At 36.0% G+C, this 17,730-nt stretch overlaps 1 protein-coding gene across 4 annotated transcripts in view; it reads right to left on the bottom strand.

The window, feature by feature from the left end:
- Positions 1-3,119: 3,119 nt before the first annotated feature.
- Positions 3,120-17,730, bottom strand: part of CASC4 (cancer susceptibility 4) — a 108,462-nt gene continuing 93,851 nt past the window's right edge. For 2 of the 4 annotated variants that reach the window (XM_008069621.2, XM_008069622.2), the window contains 2 exons: positions 10,488-10,655; positions 3,120-3,456 (listed from right to left, as the gene is read on the bottom strand). In XM_008069621.2, the coding sequence (XP_008067812.1) occupies positions 3,386-3,456; positions 10,488-10,655 (239 nt within the window). In that variant the 3' untranslated portion in view covers positions 3,120-3,385. The remainder of the gene's footprint in view (positions 3,457-10,487; positions 10,656-17,730) is intronic. The other 2 variants (XM_008069623.2, XM_008069624.2) reach the window with 1 other exon arrangement.

Below are 17,730 nucleotides of genomic sequence, written 5' to 3'. Positions count from 1 at the left end.
TCCACTCACCTCAGCCTCCCAAAGGCGCGGGGATTACAGGCTGAGCCACCGAGCCCGGCTATGCAGTTTTCTTACATGAACCATTACATTTCCCCCTTTTTCTGGATTAGTTGAATTTTCAGGTGGAATCCATAGTAAAGAGGGTCTAAAAAGAAAGGATTGGGCTTGATGTAGCCCAGTTAGAAATGAATGTTGATGGCCCACATATGATGTGAAGACTTGATAACCGAGACGTTGAAAATGTATGTGTCACACTGTCTGTGTCATTGAAGCCATTTGGCCAGACATGGGAAAACAGAAGTTTCTAAGGTCAGCTATTATGGGACGTGATTACCTCCCTCACCATATGTTGTTGTTGTTGTTTTAATAGATTCTGTCTTCATATTCTAGCAAATTTTGTTGTTACATGATTACACAAATGAGAAGTCAGAAAGACAGTCTTAAGATTTTTTTAAATAGTGTGACATATTTTAGAAATAATTTTGAAGTCATATTCACATTCCCCTGAACTCGTCCTTCCACGTTTATTTTCTGCATTTTCGCTTACGAGTCAATAGCAATGACCTGAACTTACAATGGTGTCCCTCTCCCTTCTTGCCCCTTTCATACCTCTCCAGCCTCATTATTCTCTCCCCCTTGCTCATACTCTTGCAACATAACTGTAATGCTTTAGTTGAATGAAAACCTAATTATTTGGAATCTTGGAACTTTTATTTTTATTCGCTCTTTAACGCTATTTAAAATTATCTGGTTTATTTGTTTACTTATATATTGTTTGACTGCCCCCACTTGAATTTACGTTCTATCAGAACAGAGACTTTTGTCTATCTTATTTATTTATCTTATTATCTAAAACAATGTTAGGCATACATTGGCATTCAATATTTGTTGAATAAACTAGTCCTACAGTAAAGAGCCTTAGTGTAAACATATTTAGTCTTCTAGTTTAGCTTAATTTACAATGAGTGCTAAATTTACTCAGACTTTAGTGTTAAAATGTAACAATTTGCATCACATGAGTGTGATGTTTGTACATATATCAGAATCAGCTAAACAGTGAAACAAGTTTAATTTTTAATTTATTAGAACCCAGTAAGTGATGACTTTAAAAGCAGAGTTTCCATCAAATTAACACTTAATTCAGGGCAAAAATACATTTAAAAAACCTAAATCTTAAGGCAGAAGTAAAACATTATAAAAACAGCATGTCTAATACAGACTGCAGAATGTCAGAATTTTAAGAGATTGACATAGTATTTTATAGCACTAAAATATTAATACAGTCAGAAATATTATCAATTGGTCCAAGATTTCTGTTTATAAAATATACAGGCTGCTAATTAAAGAAGTTTTGCTGTGTAAGTAATAGCTACAATGTAACCAAGTGATTGCTTTTATGACAAAGGAACCAAGGCAGGTAATTGCATTGCTTTCATTTGTGAAGATTTTACAGTATTAAATATAAAGTATTACTGGGAATATTTTCAGATTCATCTCCCTACCCTAATGCCCAAAAGATGTACATCACTTTCCTTTAACTCCATTTTAAAAAGTCTGTGACCTACCATACCTATTCATTGTAGGTCTGACTCTACTAGTAACAAACGCATAGATTGTTTACTTTGATATGGCAGAAAAACAATTTTAGTAAATTACTGCATTTTTCCTAGTCACTGAATAATTTCAAACTGAAGTCTTAAAAATTTTTGCACCTCAACAAGTGAACAACATATTTCTTTACCTCTATAAAGTTTGAATTTTGACTACAACTGTTAGTACGGGGGTGAAAAGGGAAGTAGTTCATGTTTATGTGCAATTAACAGTAGCTCTTCTGAAAAACAGAGTTAAGAACCTTAAATTTTCCCTTATGATCAAAACCTTTTGTTTTTGGGGAACAGGATAAAATTTTAAAGTGCTTTAAATCAGGAAACAAAGATTAGCTAGCTTATACATTCTACTGAATTGTGTAAAAAAAATTGCTTTTAAAATAATTTTGTAACTCCAGCAAATATGAGCTTGATGGGTTCTTAACTAACAAATTATGTAATTACAAAGATTCTTTCTTTTATTTTTTTTTTTGAGTTGGAGTCTCACTCTGTTGCCCAGACTGTAGTGCAGTGGCCACTCCCGGCCACCGCAGCCTTGACCTGCTGGGTTCTGGAGATCCTTCCGCCTCAGCCTTCCGAGTAGCCGGAATTACAGGCGCGCTACCACGCCCGGCTAATTTTTTTGATTTTATTGTTGAGATGAGGTCTCGCCTGTCCAGGCGGGTCTCGAACCCACAGGCTCAGGCAATCCACTCACCTCAGCCTCCCAAAGGTGCAGGATTACAGGCTGAGCCACCGAGCCCGGCTCAAAGATTCATTTTTATTACAAACTTTTAAGCTATTTTAATAAAACAGCTAAAGACTTCACTGTACTTCTATTCATCTGTGCATTAATAAAAACCTGTTAAAATTCCTTATTTAGTACTTCTGAAAAAGTCTAGTCAAATAAGATTACTAAAACTACCAGAAAAGCTTTGAAATACTGATTGCAGATTCATTTCAAAGTAGATTTAACCCCTTTTAGGATCTTGTATTTAAGTCATGAATATCTTCACCAACTTCAACTCTGAAAATATAAAAATTTTAGCCTGTGTTGGCTATAGTTCAACAGTACTGGTATTACTTGAAAAAATAAAAATTGAAAATATATTGTCAATCATGCATTCCACAATTTCAAGAACAAAGTAAGGTATAACTCATAAATATTATGTCTTTGCAGGTTATCTCAACTTCCATCAGGCCTCATCTGAAAACTTTCTGCCAAAACACATCAGCACTCATGTAAAATAAAAGTAGGGAGGTGATTTTGTACACGTGCTGCTCAGTGTTTGGCTTTCAATCTCTCCTCCTTTGTGTAACTATTCTAGATAAAACTCCTTGAAGTGCATGAAATGAGGAGTAGACAGAACAGAACACCCGTTAGGCTAATAAGAATATATTAGTATATAAAAAGTTTTCTGCTTAATATCTGCCTTCACTGTGGTTATGCTATGTGCAACATATAACCTCTACGACCATTTTCTCCTGTTTATCTATTTGTGGAAATAATTAGGCTCAAGAAAATGTGAAATATACATTAGTTTGCTTTAAATGCAAAGATTAACTATTTTTGGCTCAAGTGAATCATAACCAAAAAAGTCTCTTCTTTGATAATACAATATGAAAAAGTTCACATATGTACATGGGTACATTCCTTCATTAAAGTTTTTCCTTAAATCTATTTCAATGTATCTTTACAACTGATACAACTGATCTTTACAACAAAAGTCAAAAAATGATAAAGTAGAAACGATTTCATTTTACAGCACTTTAGGTTTTCTGAAGTCTTCCTTTAGGGCTTAAAGGACATCATTGAAACGTTGCTTTCCATAGTCTGCAGGATCCATTTGAAGTTCTCGTTCTTCATCATCTGTAAGTAAAAGAATTATGTATCAAGAATATTATTTTAAAAATCACTGTAAAAATCTAATTAATGTCTCAATTTTTCTCAGCCTTAAGGTAGTTTTCTGCTTGTTATTTTATACCTACTGAAAATCGTGTTCTACTTCTTAGTTACTTGGCTAAAGAGTGAAAAGTGTTTGTAATGACTTTGAAAAATTATCTAATTTTAATAAATCTTTTGAAAACAAATAGCTAAACAGGCAGAGATGGAGCTAGACAGATATAGCTAGCAAACTTTAGGAAACTACAAACATTAAGTAGTTAATCCTTTTATATAAATACATTATTTCTGTATAATGAAGGTGTAGTCCTTTAAGCTTTGGTAGAAACCTTTCTGTATACATTTTCATGCCTTTAAAAACCAAATTTTTTTCTAATTATAATCTATACTGGTAAAGTGAAAATTATGAAATAAAGATAGCAAAATAAAAGTCACTTATAATTCTAACATTTACATTGTAGTAAATTTCTTTGCTCCTTTGCTAATAGCTTACCCATGACTTCCTAAATGAATCACACCAATCAAAATTTAACCCCTTCTCTACCAAAAAGAAAAAAATGGTAACATAGTATCATTAGAGAATAAAATCCTCAAGGCCTCTTTGAGTAGCTGTATTAGATGACTCCAAGTAGTGCTGTGGAGTTTATGACACTATTTTCAGGTTTTTTTGGCTCCTTCTTGGCTATGAGCTGTCACTTTGCATTGTTGTCAGTTTTTCTGCCAATAGCAATCCTTCTTTTCTAATTTTGTTACAAAATATAGGTTTTGAAATAAGTCTGCTCAAGAATACTGAAGTTATATTAGAACAAGTATAGAAAGTATTGTAATCAGAGCCTGAGAAAGCCCCTTTTGAGCACCTGCTTTTTATGGTATCTTTTGGCTCCTCTGCAGACCTCAAAAATGACTTTTTTAACTTTTTGATTCACAGTTACAGTTACTCAATACCTTGATTTTTGATAGATTGAGGTGTTACTATTGTAATTTGCTGAAAATATAATTTTATCTAATTTAAAGCATTATATATTGAAGTCCAAATTCATATGTATACTATAACTTTTTGAAATCTATTATTCTAGGTATGATAGGTTTTTCACTCTACAATTTTGTTCTTTAAAAAAATCCCAAACAGACTGGGCATGGTGGCTCATGCCTGTAATCCCAGCACTTTGGGAAGCAGAGACAAGAGGATTGCCTGAGCCCACAGATTCAAGACCAACCTGGGCAACTTGGTGAGACCTCGTCTCTACAATAAATCAGAAAATGAGCCAGGTGTGGTGGCGCACGCGTGTAGTTTCAGCTACTTGTAAGACTAAGGTAGAAGGATCACCTGAGCCCAGCAGGTCGAGGTTGTGGTGGCTGTGAGTGTGCCACTGTACTCTAGCCTGGGTGACACAGTGAGACACCAACTCCCAAAAAAGTCCCAAACGAACCAACTTTCTTTTTAAAAAACTTTCCCATTAAACTCATAGAAACTGTCATTTAGAATTGCAGGTAACCATTTTGTACCATATTCTCAACAAACTGATCTTTACAGTATAATCTACTAGATATGATAACCCCCAAATCTGTTATGTGAAAAGGCTTAAATTATATCCATATTTACTCTTTTCTTTTATAAACATGCTAATCAATTTCTTATCAAAGAACTTTCTGCACTTTAAATAATATATGTGAAGGCAGTCTTCACCTGCAATGTCCTCAGTAAATATAAGGAGTTTTTTTTTCTTTATTAATGTATGCCCTTTAGCAAAGTTTTTGTTGTTTCTTTTTTTTTTTTTTTTTTTGAGTTGGAGTCTCACTATGTTGCCCAGGCTGGAGTGCAGTGGCACACTCACGGCCTCAGCGTCTGCTGGGCTCTGGCAATCCTTTCGCCTCAGACTTCCAAGTAGCAAGAACTACAGGTGCACATTACCATACCTGGCTAATTTTTGACTTATTGTAGTGAAGAGACCTTGCCAAGTTGCCCAGGCTGGTCTCGAACCCGTGGGCTTACGCAATCCACTTGCCTTGGCCTCCCAAAGTGCTGGGATTGCGGGCTGAGCCATAAGGGTCTTGCTCTTTAGCCCAAGCTAAAGTGCAGTAGTGTGATCATAGTTCACTGCAGCCTCAAACTGCTGGGCTCAAGCAATCATCCAGCCTCAGGCTCCAGAGTTGCTGGGACTACAGGTGCACGCCACCATGCCCAGCTAATTTTTAATTTTTTTGTAGCAACAGGGTCTCACTATGTTGGCCAGACTGGTCTCAAACTCCTGGCTTCAAGAGATCCTCTTCCCTCAACCTCCCAAAGTGCTGAGTTTACAGGCATGAGCCACTGTACCTCCTGGCCCCCTTCAGCAAAGTTTTAATATGATTACTTCACATTGTTCCAAATTTCATAGAACTTTTAAGATAACTACAGTCTATTTTCAGTGTAGCTATTCTGCACAGAACTCAAGTTTCTACCAACAACCTCTTGCCATTTATCTGTAAAGTATTATGAAATCACCTAACCAAATCTGATGTAGAATAACAGATAGCCACTAAATATCATTATAGGGATTAATATTTTAGTTCATTTTAAAAAGTAGCAAAATCTTGGCCAGCCATGGGTGCAGCAGCTCATGCCTATAATTCCAGCACTTTGGGAGGCTGAGGTGAGAGGATTGCCTGAGCCCACGGGTTCAAGACTAGCCTGGGCAACTTGGCGAGACCTCATCTCTACAATAAATAAAAAAATTAGCCGGGCATGGTGGCGCTCGCCTGTAGTTCCAGCTACTTGGAAGGATGAGGTGGAAGGATCGCCGGAGCTCAGCAGGTCAACGCTGAGGTGGCCTGAGTGTGCTACCGCATTCCAACCTGGGCGACAGAGTGAGACTCTGACTCAAAAAAAAAAAAAAAAAAAGAGCAAAATCTTTAAATAGCTCATCAAGGTAAATTGACCACTAAAGGAAATATCATTATAAAGTCATCTGTAATTTATTAGCCAATTCCCAAATTCCATCTGATGTCAAGAAAGAACTACCTCCATTAAAGAAAGCTCTACCAAGCAAAAACTTCTTGAGGGCAATAAACCAGTGATGCTCCACTAAAAAATACAAGTTAATCCACAGGCCAAAGTACAGTTATTCTCTAAAGCAGGCAACCGAGAGAAAAAAACTAGATTTGCTTTTACTTTGAAAACAGTATTTTATTCAACAAATATAGTGCTTACAGCATGAAAGACCTTGTTCTAAGTGCTGAACAAATATGAGATAACTTAATCCCTATAACAACTGTTGAGTTAGGTATCTATATTTATTTCTATTTTACAGTTAAGGAAATTAAGGCATAGAGAGGTTATGTAGTTCACAAGCTCACACAGATAGTTAGTAGTGGAGCTAGGATTTAAATCTAGGCAATCTGGCTCCAGAATGCATGCACTTAAGCATTATGCTAAGTTTCTTTCCATCGATATACTTAGTCACATTTATGTATTTCATATGCTATTACACTTGGAACTTCTTTAGTACTAAAGGTAAGAGTAAAGGAAATTTGCAAATGTCCATTCCCTTATTATGATAAAGAATGAATTAAAAGATATATTATCCATCAGATGTGTACTATTTCCAGAGTTAGTCTTTGAGTTAATCTTTTCATTAGATCACTAAATAAGTTAGGGGCAAAAAAGTTTATGCCAACGTAAATGAAAAAAAAAAAACTTCCTCTAAGATTCTTCAGAAAATCAGAAATTAGAAATCAAAATAAACTGTGATTGTAAACACAGGAAAAATTGGCCTCACTTAATTCTACAAGAAAACACTCTGTAAGCCAGGCACGGTAGTTCATGCCTGTAATTCTAGCACTTTGGGAGGTGGAGGTGAAAGGACTGCCTGAGTACAGAAGTTTGAGACCAGCCTGGGCAACTTGGCGAGACCTCGTCTCTACAATAAATTTTAAAAAAAATTAGCTGGACATGGTGGCACCTGCCTGTAGTTCCATGCTATTTGGAAGGCTGAGGGAGAAGAACTGCTGAGCCGAGTGGGCTGAGGCTGCCATGGCCATGAGTGTGCCACTGCACTCCAGCCTGTGCAACAGAGTGAGACTCCTACTAAAAATAAATAAATAAATATTTTTTGAAAACACTCTGTAAGTAGTGTTGACTCCAATGATCAATATGTATGAACAGATATCAGAGAGGGAGCTGGAATCCTTCAGATTCCTTTTGGCAGAGATGCTGCCAAAGCCTCCATTTCAAAATCCAGAATTCTGGAGACGAAAGCCAGAGAGTACTTAGCTGAAGCCAGAAGCTTATCCTGAAGCTGGAATCTCTACTCCAGGGACCTCACACCTTGAGAAAATTCTCCTTGTACTAGAGAGAGCATAGAAGAAGAGCTCCTATTCATAGAACCTTATAGTGCTTCTGAAGTGCGTGTTTCAATATTTGATCTCTTTGGCTATAGAGTCTCGATAGTAGTAGTACTATTTCTGGGTTTGGGAATAGATGTGTTTTAGGAATCCTGAAATCTGAAAAACATTTTCCCATAATACTTGTGCTATATATAGTGATTCCACTGTGCATGTGGCCACAGAATTTTAGAACTGAAGAGAACCATCTAATCTAATTCAACACTCTTCATACAGATAAAGAAATTGTGGCCCAGAAAGATTAAGTGACTTGAAAAGCAATATACGGCCTGTCTCTTGATTCTCAGCCTAATGTTTTCTCTACTCTCTTTTACTGCCTGCGTTGGTTACAAGTGCAAACCACACTGGAAACCCAACGATTATTTCTGCGTTGAGACAATGAAGTATTCTGCCACATAGTCTGACCTAATAATAAATTTTGGAATTCAGTTTATTGATAAATTAGGGAATAGCTATAATTACTCCTCGCCACTTTCTGGACAGTTAATAGTATACCTAAAGAATCCCTGAAAACATTTAAAAAATTATTTAGGTCTCTTTGGTATTCCTTTTTAGTTAGTTCGCCAAAACATCTCTCTCTTTATTTGCTAGAGTTGATGTTCTTGCATCTCTCTGGTCTCCGTACCCTATCCTCCTGCCACTATTATCCAGTGAGCCATGGAATGAGATAAGAATGTAAAATGGCGACCCCCAGCTCAAGTAAGATTCACTTGCAAATAAGGAAATCCCCAAATTTAATAATTCCCTCCCTACTTCAGTGAGGACATTATCTTTGGTTATTTCCTCATATTCCTAAGAATGGATGAATTTACTTCCTTGAAAAGAAATGGGAAGGCAGCATAAAGGTCTTGAGTACCTGAACTAGAAGGTGGCAGTGAGAACTGGGGGTGAAGAAGGAAGGAGGGTACAAGAAAGGGAGAGAGAAGGTGTTGAAAATAAATTTATCTACTGTAGATAGAAACCATAAAAATATTAAACTGAAATTTTGTGATGAAAGTCATCATCTTTAAGATACCCAAAAGTATAAGAAATGATTGACAATAATGTTAAAATAAATTGCTATAATAAAAACTTCAAAATTATCCAGTGAAATGGTAGACGTACATACAAAAAAAATTTGGGAATAAAGTATAAACCAAGCAAGCTTGTAAGAACAGAAGTTAAAGGGTTATTACCCTAAGTCACAGTTATAAGAATAAAGGCTCAGTGAGAAAAGCATAAATTATCGTTAATAACATTTACTGATGGTCCTGTGTACAAAATCCTGTGGAGGATGGGCATGAATGTGGAAAAGGATACAAACAAAATAGAAGACAAAATAAATGAAAATTTCTGCCCTCCAAAAGCTTCCACTCTAACTAGTGATATTATATACATGCATGGAAAAGCCTTAAAATGTTATAAATAATTGCAAATAAATATAATCCAAGTAAACCACAAAAGCAATGAGAAAAAAAGTAAAATTTATGAAAAAAGCGATGAGATCATAGAAAAAATGAGTATAATTTAATCAATGTCACCAAAGAATGTTTGAGAAGTTCTCATTAATATATCCTTATATAACTTCTAGTACACATTAATCTCGCTTCTATTCCCAAGAACCACATTTTTCCAAAACTAGAAAGTATTACTAAAATGGTGCCTAGGTAGAAGTCGGAGTTTCTAGTTTCCCATTTTTCTACTAACTATACAATATTCTAGAACTATATTTTCTTTTGACTTGTATAAAAACAATTACTGCCATGAACCATTATACAAGTTTAATTACTTTTAAAAAGCTGAGGACGAAATCAAAACAGTTTACATTGAAAAAAATTTCATGCATCATATAAAAATTTAATATATCACACACTAAGATTATAATCAACTTTTATAGAAAAAAGGCTCCACAAATATTACTACACAATATAAGCAGGCAGAAAACAGGCCTAAAAATTTTTGATAAAGCAATACATTCTGATATGCATGCATGGGTAGGGCTGCATGCACATAGGTAGATTCTGGACTTCCACTAAGTATTCAGAAGTAACAGTGAATAAGAAAACTATGTTGAATCTGTGTATTAACATAAAACAAATACATCTTCACTACTGATTGTTAAATAGAAATGTTAAGCCTCTCAGAAAAAAATTTCAAAAACATCATTCCTATGCTGTATCAGTAATGAAATAATCTTAAGTGTGGAGGAGGAAACTATTCCCTTTGTGGCTTTCCTTATTAAAAATGAACTGCCTGGGCAATATTTGCACCTAGAATAATGATAAGTTTTCAGATAAGAAATTGGAAAACAGTTATTTTCTGGGAGCCTTATGTAGAGTATACAGTCATTTTACACAATTTAATTCTAAAATTTCTGAAGATTCTAAGTTTCAAATTGTAACTATATCAATAATACATATAACATGATACTAAAAATTTTTTTAAGTGAAATAATTTATAGATCTATAAATACTATCATAAAATCGTTTTCAAAATAAAACTGAAAAACTGCACAGAACCTCTTTGTATTAAGAATATACTACTACTACTAAGTGAGGAAAATTCTACACAAATTCAACCAAAAAACTTAGAGGTGGGTTTCACGGTCACAGCATGGAGGCTAGGCCCACGCTCACCTTGGACGTCTTCCTCTCCACCATCACCATCTTCTTCCTCATTGTAAGCCAGCTCAGCCTGCTTGTCTGCCTCGTACTCACCTACGTTACCATCATCCCCATTATAATCCGCCAGTTTAGAGCCATGCTGCGGATCAACAGGGGATTCATTCTCATCAAAGAATCGGCCTGTGAAGTAGGTAGAGGATTAATTCAAGAGTAAAGAGAAGAAAAGAAGGGACCTATACTGAAGGCAGACCAGAAAGTAGACAAGTGAAATCTGGCAACTTTCAGGGTACTGGTTATAAAAGAATACATTTTGTGAAGGTTATCCAAGACAAAAGTAATTAAGAGTGAAGACTCTGAAAATACATAACTTTTACTTAAGAACTACTCTTTTGTGTTAATTTTAGGACTTGCTACTTAAAATTTGAATGTTTTGTTAAAGAAATTACTTTAAAGGATTGCTTTCCTAATCAATGACTTCTCTAATATAAGTATGACTAATTTAACAATTTAGGAGAAGAATAAATCACTTTATTACTAAAAACATCACATATTTCAATACATAGTTGAAGTGTGCAATTTCAAATATGTATTGTGTCTAGTAATAAAGTGTTACTAGATTTTTAAATGCCAAATATGTATTGCATCTAGTAACAAAATGATTTATTCTTCTCCTACTAAAGTGTTAAACAAATGAGTAATTTTAAGTAATTTTTCTATGAATAATTTTGAAAACTTTTTTAAATGAGTAATACTAAATGAATGCTAATTTATTTTTGTATGCTAAGACAAACTAACACACCTGAAGCCTATCTCAAATTCCTTCAGTAATTCTGAATTCACTATAGCCATGGATTTCCAAGGAGGGATGGCAAAGAAAGTAAACTATCAGAATCATAGTGGTTTTGAAAAAAATCCCAAGTAATTCTGGTTTATCTCTTCCCATTTCCTAAGCCTGATTTTTTTTAAAGTCAAGGGAAGCTTAAGAAAAGTGACCAACATGAGGCCATTATATTGTAAATATTTATAACAATTAGAAATCAAGAAGAGCAACAGACATAACACCTACTATAGAAAACTTCAACAAAACTGAAATTAAAAATGTTAGGCATACTAAGACATTGAAATTAAAAATGTTAGGCATACTTAGACATTGAAATTTAAAATGTTAGGCATACTAAGATCTGACTCAAATGCAAGTACTTTGACATTAAGTTTACCATAAAAGTAGATTTTATTTTAATCCTAAAATATGAATAAAAATAGCCAGGCATGGTGGTGTGGCATAGTTCCAGTTACTTGGAAGGCTGAGGCAGAAGGATCGCCTGAGTCCAGCAGGTTGAGGTTGCAGTGGGCATGAGCGTGCCACTGTACTTCAGCCTGGGTGACAGACTCCGACTCAAACAAAACAAAACAAAAAACAAATAAAAAAATATATGAATAAAGTTAACTTACTGATAATATAAGAATTTAAGACCTAGACTTTTATCAACTTTCTGTAAGAGGTCTAAAATTGGAGAAATAAGTTTCAAAAATTTATATTGCAGGTACTGTGCAGTGGCTCATGCCTGCTATCCCAGCACTTTGAGAGGCTGAGCAGGGAGGATCGCCTGAGGTCAGTAGTTTGAGACTAGCCTGGGCAACAAGGTGAGAACCACATCTCTGCAAAAAAAAAAAAAAAAAAAAAAAAAAAAAAACACTAAAAAATTAGCTGGGTATGATAGCATGTGTAGCAGTCTCAGCTACTAAGAAGGCTGAGGCAGGAGGATTACTTGAGCCCAGAAGCTCAAGGTTATAGTGAACTATTATTGCACCACTGCATTCTAGCCTGGGCGACAGAGTAAGACCCTGTCTATTTTTTTTTTTTAAGATAGGATATCACTCTGTTGCCCAGGCTGGAGTGCAGTAGCACGATCTCAGCTCACCACAACCTTAAACTCCTGGGCTCAAATGATTCTCTTGCCTCAGGCTCTCAAATAACTAGCCTACAAAAATACACCACCACACCCTAATAATTTTTCTATTTTTTGTAGAGATGGACTCACTTTAGTGCCCAGACTGGTCTTGAACTCCTGGCCTCAAGCGATCTTCCCACCTCAGCCTCCCAAAGTACTGAAGTGCTGGGATTACAGGCAAGAGCCACCATGCCCAGCCAATTAAAAAAAAAAAAAATTACATTTCAATTAAGACACTAAAGAGAAAAAAACTAACAGCTCCCTTTGCTTAGAAAGAAAAGTTAAGTACAAATGAAAAGAATTATGGAGGAACTGGTCAATTCTACAAATGGCTTACCACATCATCAAGCCAACATATTTCTAATTGCTGGGTAAAGAGTCAGTTAGAAAAATAGTTACAGAATAAATCATATTTATGTAGGCTTTTTTTTTTTGGAGTCAGGGTCTCTTGTCCAGACTGGAGTGCAGTGACATGATCACAGCTCACCACAGCCTCAACCTCCTGAGTTCAAACTATCTTCCCACCTCAGCCTCCGAATGGCTGGGACTGTAAGTGTGTGCCACCACGCCTGGCTTATTATTATTATTATTATTATTATTATTATCTGTAGAGACAAAGTCTTGCTATGTTGCCCAGGCTAGTCTTGAACTCCTGGGCTGAAGCAATCCCCCTGCCTCAGCCTCCCAAAGTGCTGGGATTACAGGTGTGTGAGCCGCTGTACCCAGCCTTAAATCGGCTTTTTTTTTTTTTTTTTAGTAGAAGTCTCTGTTGCCCAGGCTGGAGTACAGTGGCATGCTCGCAACCACCACAGCCTCGACCTGCTTGGGTTCAGGTGATCCTTCCACCTCAGTCCAAGTAGCTGGACCCACAGGCATGCACCCACCACGCCTGGGTAATTTTTTTATCCATTGTAGAGATAAGGTTTTGCCAAGTTGCCCAGGCTGGTCTTGAACTCATGGACTCAGGCAATTCTTTCGCCTCTGTCTCCCAAAGTGCTGGGATTATAGGCATGAGCCACAGCACCCGGTGATATTGGCTTTTAAAGAGGGATGGTTGTGGAGGCAACAGGAGACTGAAGTAATTGGGACCAGTAAGAAGTATGTATTTATGTTAAAACTATTCAAGAATAAGCTTGGAGTATGCACAATAAATAAACAAACAAATAAATATAAAAGTTGATCAAATAGAGTTAGAGAGTAGAAATGAATAACAAGAGTTAAAAAGGAAAAACAATAACAAGAAGATAGGTTATTTGTAGGAAAAACACCCTATCTCCTAGTTATACTAACATAAAACAAATATTTTGGTGGCTTTTATTATCTTTTTTCTAATAATATATTATGTCAACGTAAGCAGGAAAAGGGGAGATTTATAGAAATTTGTATTTTCCTTGATACGCAACTTTTGCTTTGGACAAAACAACTGGTGCAGTTAAGTCATCTTTATCCAATGTGAAACTTTTGTTTTAAACACATAAGCACTTAAATATGGTAGTTGCCAGTGAGTTTTTCAAAGTACACTATTTCTTCCAAGAAAACGTTTTCATTTTTTATCAGAGTTAATGAAATACAGATGACTTTAAACATCAGAATAAGAGACGTTATTGCAAAATATACATAATTTACTAATATTGTCAGATATGTATTAAAGAAATGGCCCACCTATACCTGTTATAATAGTCCAACAGAACAATGTAAAATTTCCTTCTTTAAGGTGACTGATGATCTGACTAGCCTGAAATCAGTTATAAAAATTTAATACTATAACTATAGTGATACTCAGAGATAATAAAAATATCAACAAGAATGAATGACCACACAACTGCGTCTTGTTAAATAATAATCTGTGCTATTATATATAGAGAATTTTCATGTTTGGAGAAAAAGCTAATCCTTAAAACTGTATTACAACACTCTCATAGATAACAAGAGAGGGGGAAAAAAAGCCAACTACACAAAGTTGCCGATGAAGTTGGGGAAATCAGACAAACTTCACATTAAACACTGAATGAATATAACATTATAGATTAAAATGTACAGTGCTGATTAATATAAGAGACTGCAAAATTATACAGCTGTCAGGCAACATTTCAATGTGACTTAGAGTTAGAAGGGAAGGTCCCAAAAGAAGGGAAATATATTAGACGAAAACAGAGGGAAGGAAAAGAAAAAAAGAACAGATAAGAACAAATATCGAACATTCAGGAGACAGTAAAACAATTAATTTGACTGGATCTATATTAGAAAGTTAGAAGAAGTTTACACAAGCAATAAAGAATCATAGAAGATTTTTAAAATTAAAGATTTTAAAAGGTCTCCTATACTCCACTTTACAAGGTATATGAAAGTCTCCACCTCTTTGACCACTATGAACTGATTCGCCATGCATGTGATAGGTCTTGTGCTAGGCTGTGATACAAAAACAAATGTACCATGTCCATCTCCAGTAAGGAAGACAGACAAGTGAACAAATAATCAGGAAGTGATGCTATGTATGCTAAAGCACAATGATGGAGAAAGTGACATCTGAACATGGAGACAGTTGCTTCCGCTGGTTTCCATTTGGAGTTTGAGTTTTATGTAGGAAGCGATAAGCAGTTATCATGATTTCTTTTAAGATCCCAGAGAACAGGAATCTAATCTCTCTTACACCTATAGTATCTCTAGTATCTATTCAGGTATGAAGCTATGAGGACTTAGACTAGGAAGATAAAGTGTTGGAAACAGATTAATCAAATACATTTGAAAAGGACAAAATAGCCGGGCTCGGTGGCTCAGCCTGTAATCCTGCGCCTTTGGGAGGCTGAGGTGAGTGGATTGCCTGAGTCCGCGGGTTCGAGACCCGCCTGGGCAGCAAGACCTCATCTCTACAATAAATTTAAAAAAGAAATCAGCCGGGCGTGGTAGCGCATGCCTGTAATTCCGGCTACTTGGAAGGCTGAGGTGGAAGGATCACCGGAGTCCAGCAGGTCGAGGCTGCGGTGGCCGAGAGCGGCCATTGCACTCCAGTCTGGGTGACAGAGTGAGACTCCAACTCAAAAAAAAAAAAAGAAAAGGACAAAATAGATAGATGGCATAATGCAACAGAAAAAGAGTCAAAGGATAATTCTATAATCCTAGCCTAAAAACTAAAAATAATGGAACCTATACCTGAAACAGTACAATTGGAAAGGTATGAGAAAGCAAACGTTGCTTTAGATAAACGGACCTTGGGCTACAGTATAATATCCAAATGAAAATGTTTGATGGACACATGGATATATGAACGTAGACTCTAGGTGCAAAGTGAGGGCTAGACATGTAGATTTAAGATCGATCAATTTTAAGATGATAGTTTAAACTATGAGAAGATAATTTATCTTAGGATATAAATATTCACAGAAAACTATAAGTCAAAGGAGTGACTTAGGGGAATGACTATTTAAAAAAGAAAACAGGAAATAATGAAGGCAAAGTTATCACATGAGTGTAAATCTGTGATGTGTTTTGAAAGAAATTAAGTATATTAGACTTCATTTCTGAGGCATTTCACCTTTTCACAACCTTTAATTCAGTTATTTCCCACAAGAACCTCAATGTTGGAGCTGTAACCAGCTAGGGGAGTAGTATGGTACTTATATTTAGTTTAGATCCCCAGGTTTTCTTACAGTGTGCAAAATTCAATTGTACACTGAACATTATTTTTACCTTGGTACCAGCAGAAAATGACTTAGAGTCTATCAGCAACAAGATAGCTTCAGTCCAACAGTTTAAACATGAGAACAAAGAAAGAGCGCATTCACTAGCTACTGAAAGAAAGTCGGGCGTGGTAGCACACGCCTGTAATTCTGGCTGCTTGGAAGGCTGAGACGGAAGGATCGCCGGAGTCCAGCAGGTCGAGGCTGTGGTAGCCGGGAGCGGCCACTGCACTCCAGTCTGGGTGACCAAGTGAGACTCCAACTCAAAAGAAAAAAAAGTCTTTGAGCAGTATCAAGTTTGAAAAAACACATTGTAAAAGATTGTTTTCAATAGTTAAAATTCCTTCTCTGGGCTAAATAACTCTACTAAATATATAATAAGCATGTAAGGTATGTAAAAAGTAATTTTTCATACATCTTCCTTCCTTTAATTCGTATACCATGTGGTGCAAATTCATTACAACACATAACCTAAAGTATTAAGCTTTTGATACACTTTTCAGTTCACTTTAAGCAATACAACGAAACTTCATATAGAATGCTAGATGTTCTGTAAAACATCTCAAATATCAGACTATGAACCTGAAAAACCAGTAGACAATAAGAGGATAATAACAGCAATAACATTTCTCAATCACAAAATGGTAGTTCAATAAAAAAACACTAGGTTGTATGAAACACCAAGATCAATCACTTTTTTGCTTCATTAGCATCAGTATTTATGAGTTTCAATTTCTCAACTAGTTTATGTTTGAAATAATCTCTAGATTACTTATAATACTTAATGTAAGTGCTATGTAGGTAGTTGCTAATACTATATGGTTTCTGAAATAACAAGAAAAAAATATTTGTACATGTTCAGTACAGATATGATGATCACAGGCCTAATTACATTTTTGATCTATGGTTGGTTGAATCTACAGATGTGGAGCCTGTGGTAGACACTGAGGGCCAATTGTACTTGTTTCTGCTAGGAAGTGCATGTGGAGGGCTGGGGTCTAAATAGCTGAGGTTAAGCATGCAGATGCTGCACACCTACATGACTGATCCTTTTTACCCCCACCCAGTAAAAATCCTGGACACCAAGAATGAAGTGAACCTCCCTGTTTGGTAACACTTCACACATGTTGTCACACATAATTGCTGGGAAAATTAAGTATACCCCATGGAACTCCACTGGAATAGAACATCTGGAAACTTGTACCTGGACATTATCTCATGTGCCTTTTTCCTTTGGTGATTTTAATGTTTCCTTTTGCTGTACAAAATATAACCATAACAGCTCTTCTGAGTTCCTTGAGTCCTAGTAAATTACCAAGTCTTAGGGTGGTCTTAAGACTTCCAACACAGCATCAAAATGCATTTATTATTCTGCAGCTTGATATATTCCTCCACATTGCTTTACAGATTTAACCATGTTGATAAATGTGGTTTTTGTTCACTTACTTTTTATTTTTTTTATTGTTTTTATTTTTGAGTTGGAGTCTCACTCTGTCACCCAGACTGGAGTGCAGTGGCCACTCCTGGTCACTGCAGCCTCGACCAGCTGGGCTCCGGCGATCCTTCCGCCTCAGCCTTCCAAGCAGCCAGAATTACAGGCATGCGCTACCACGCCCGGCTGATTTT

This window comes from Carlito syrichta, unplaced genomic scaffold, assembly GCF_000164805.1.
Source record: "Carlito syrichta isolate Samal-C Ts95f unplaced genomic scaffold, Tarsius_syrichta-2.0.1 Scaffold312149, whole genome shotgun sequence".
NCBI lineage: Eukaryota > Metazoa > Chordata > Mammalia > Primates > Tarsiidae > Carlito > Carlito syrichta.
This window is presented reverse-complemented; position numbering and strand designations above follow the sequence as displayed.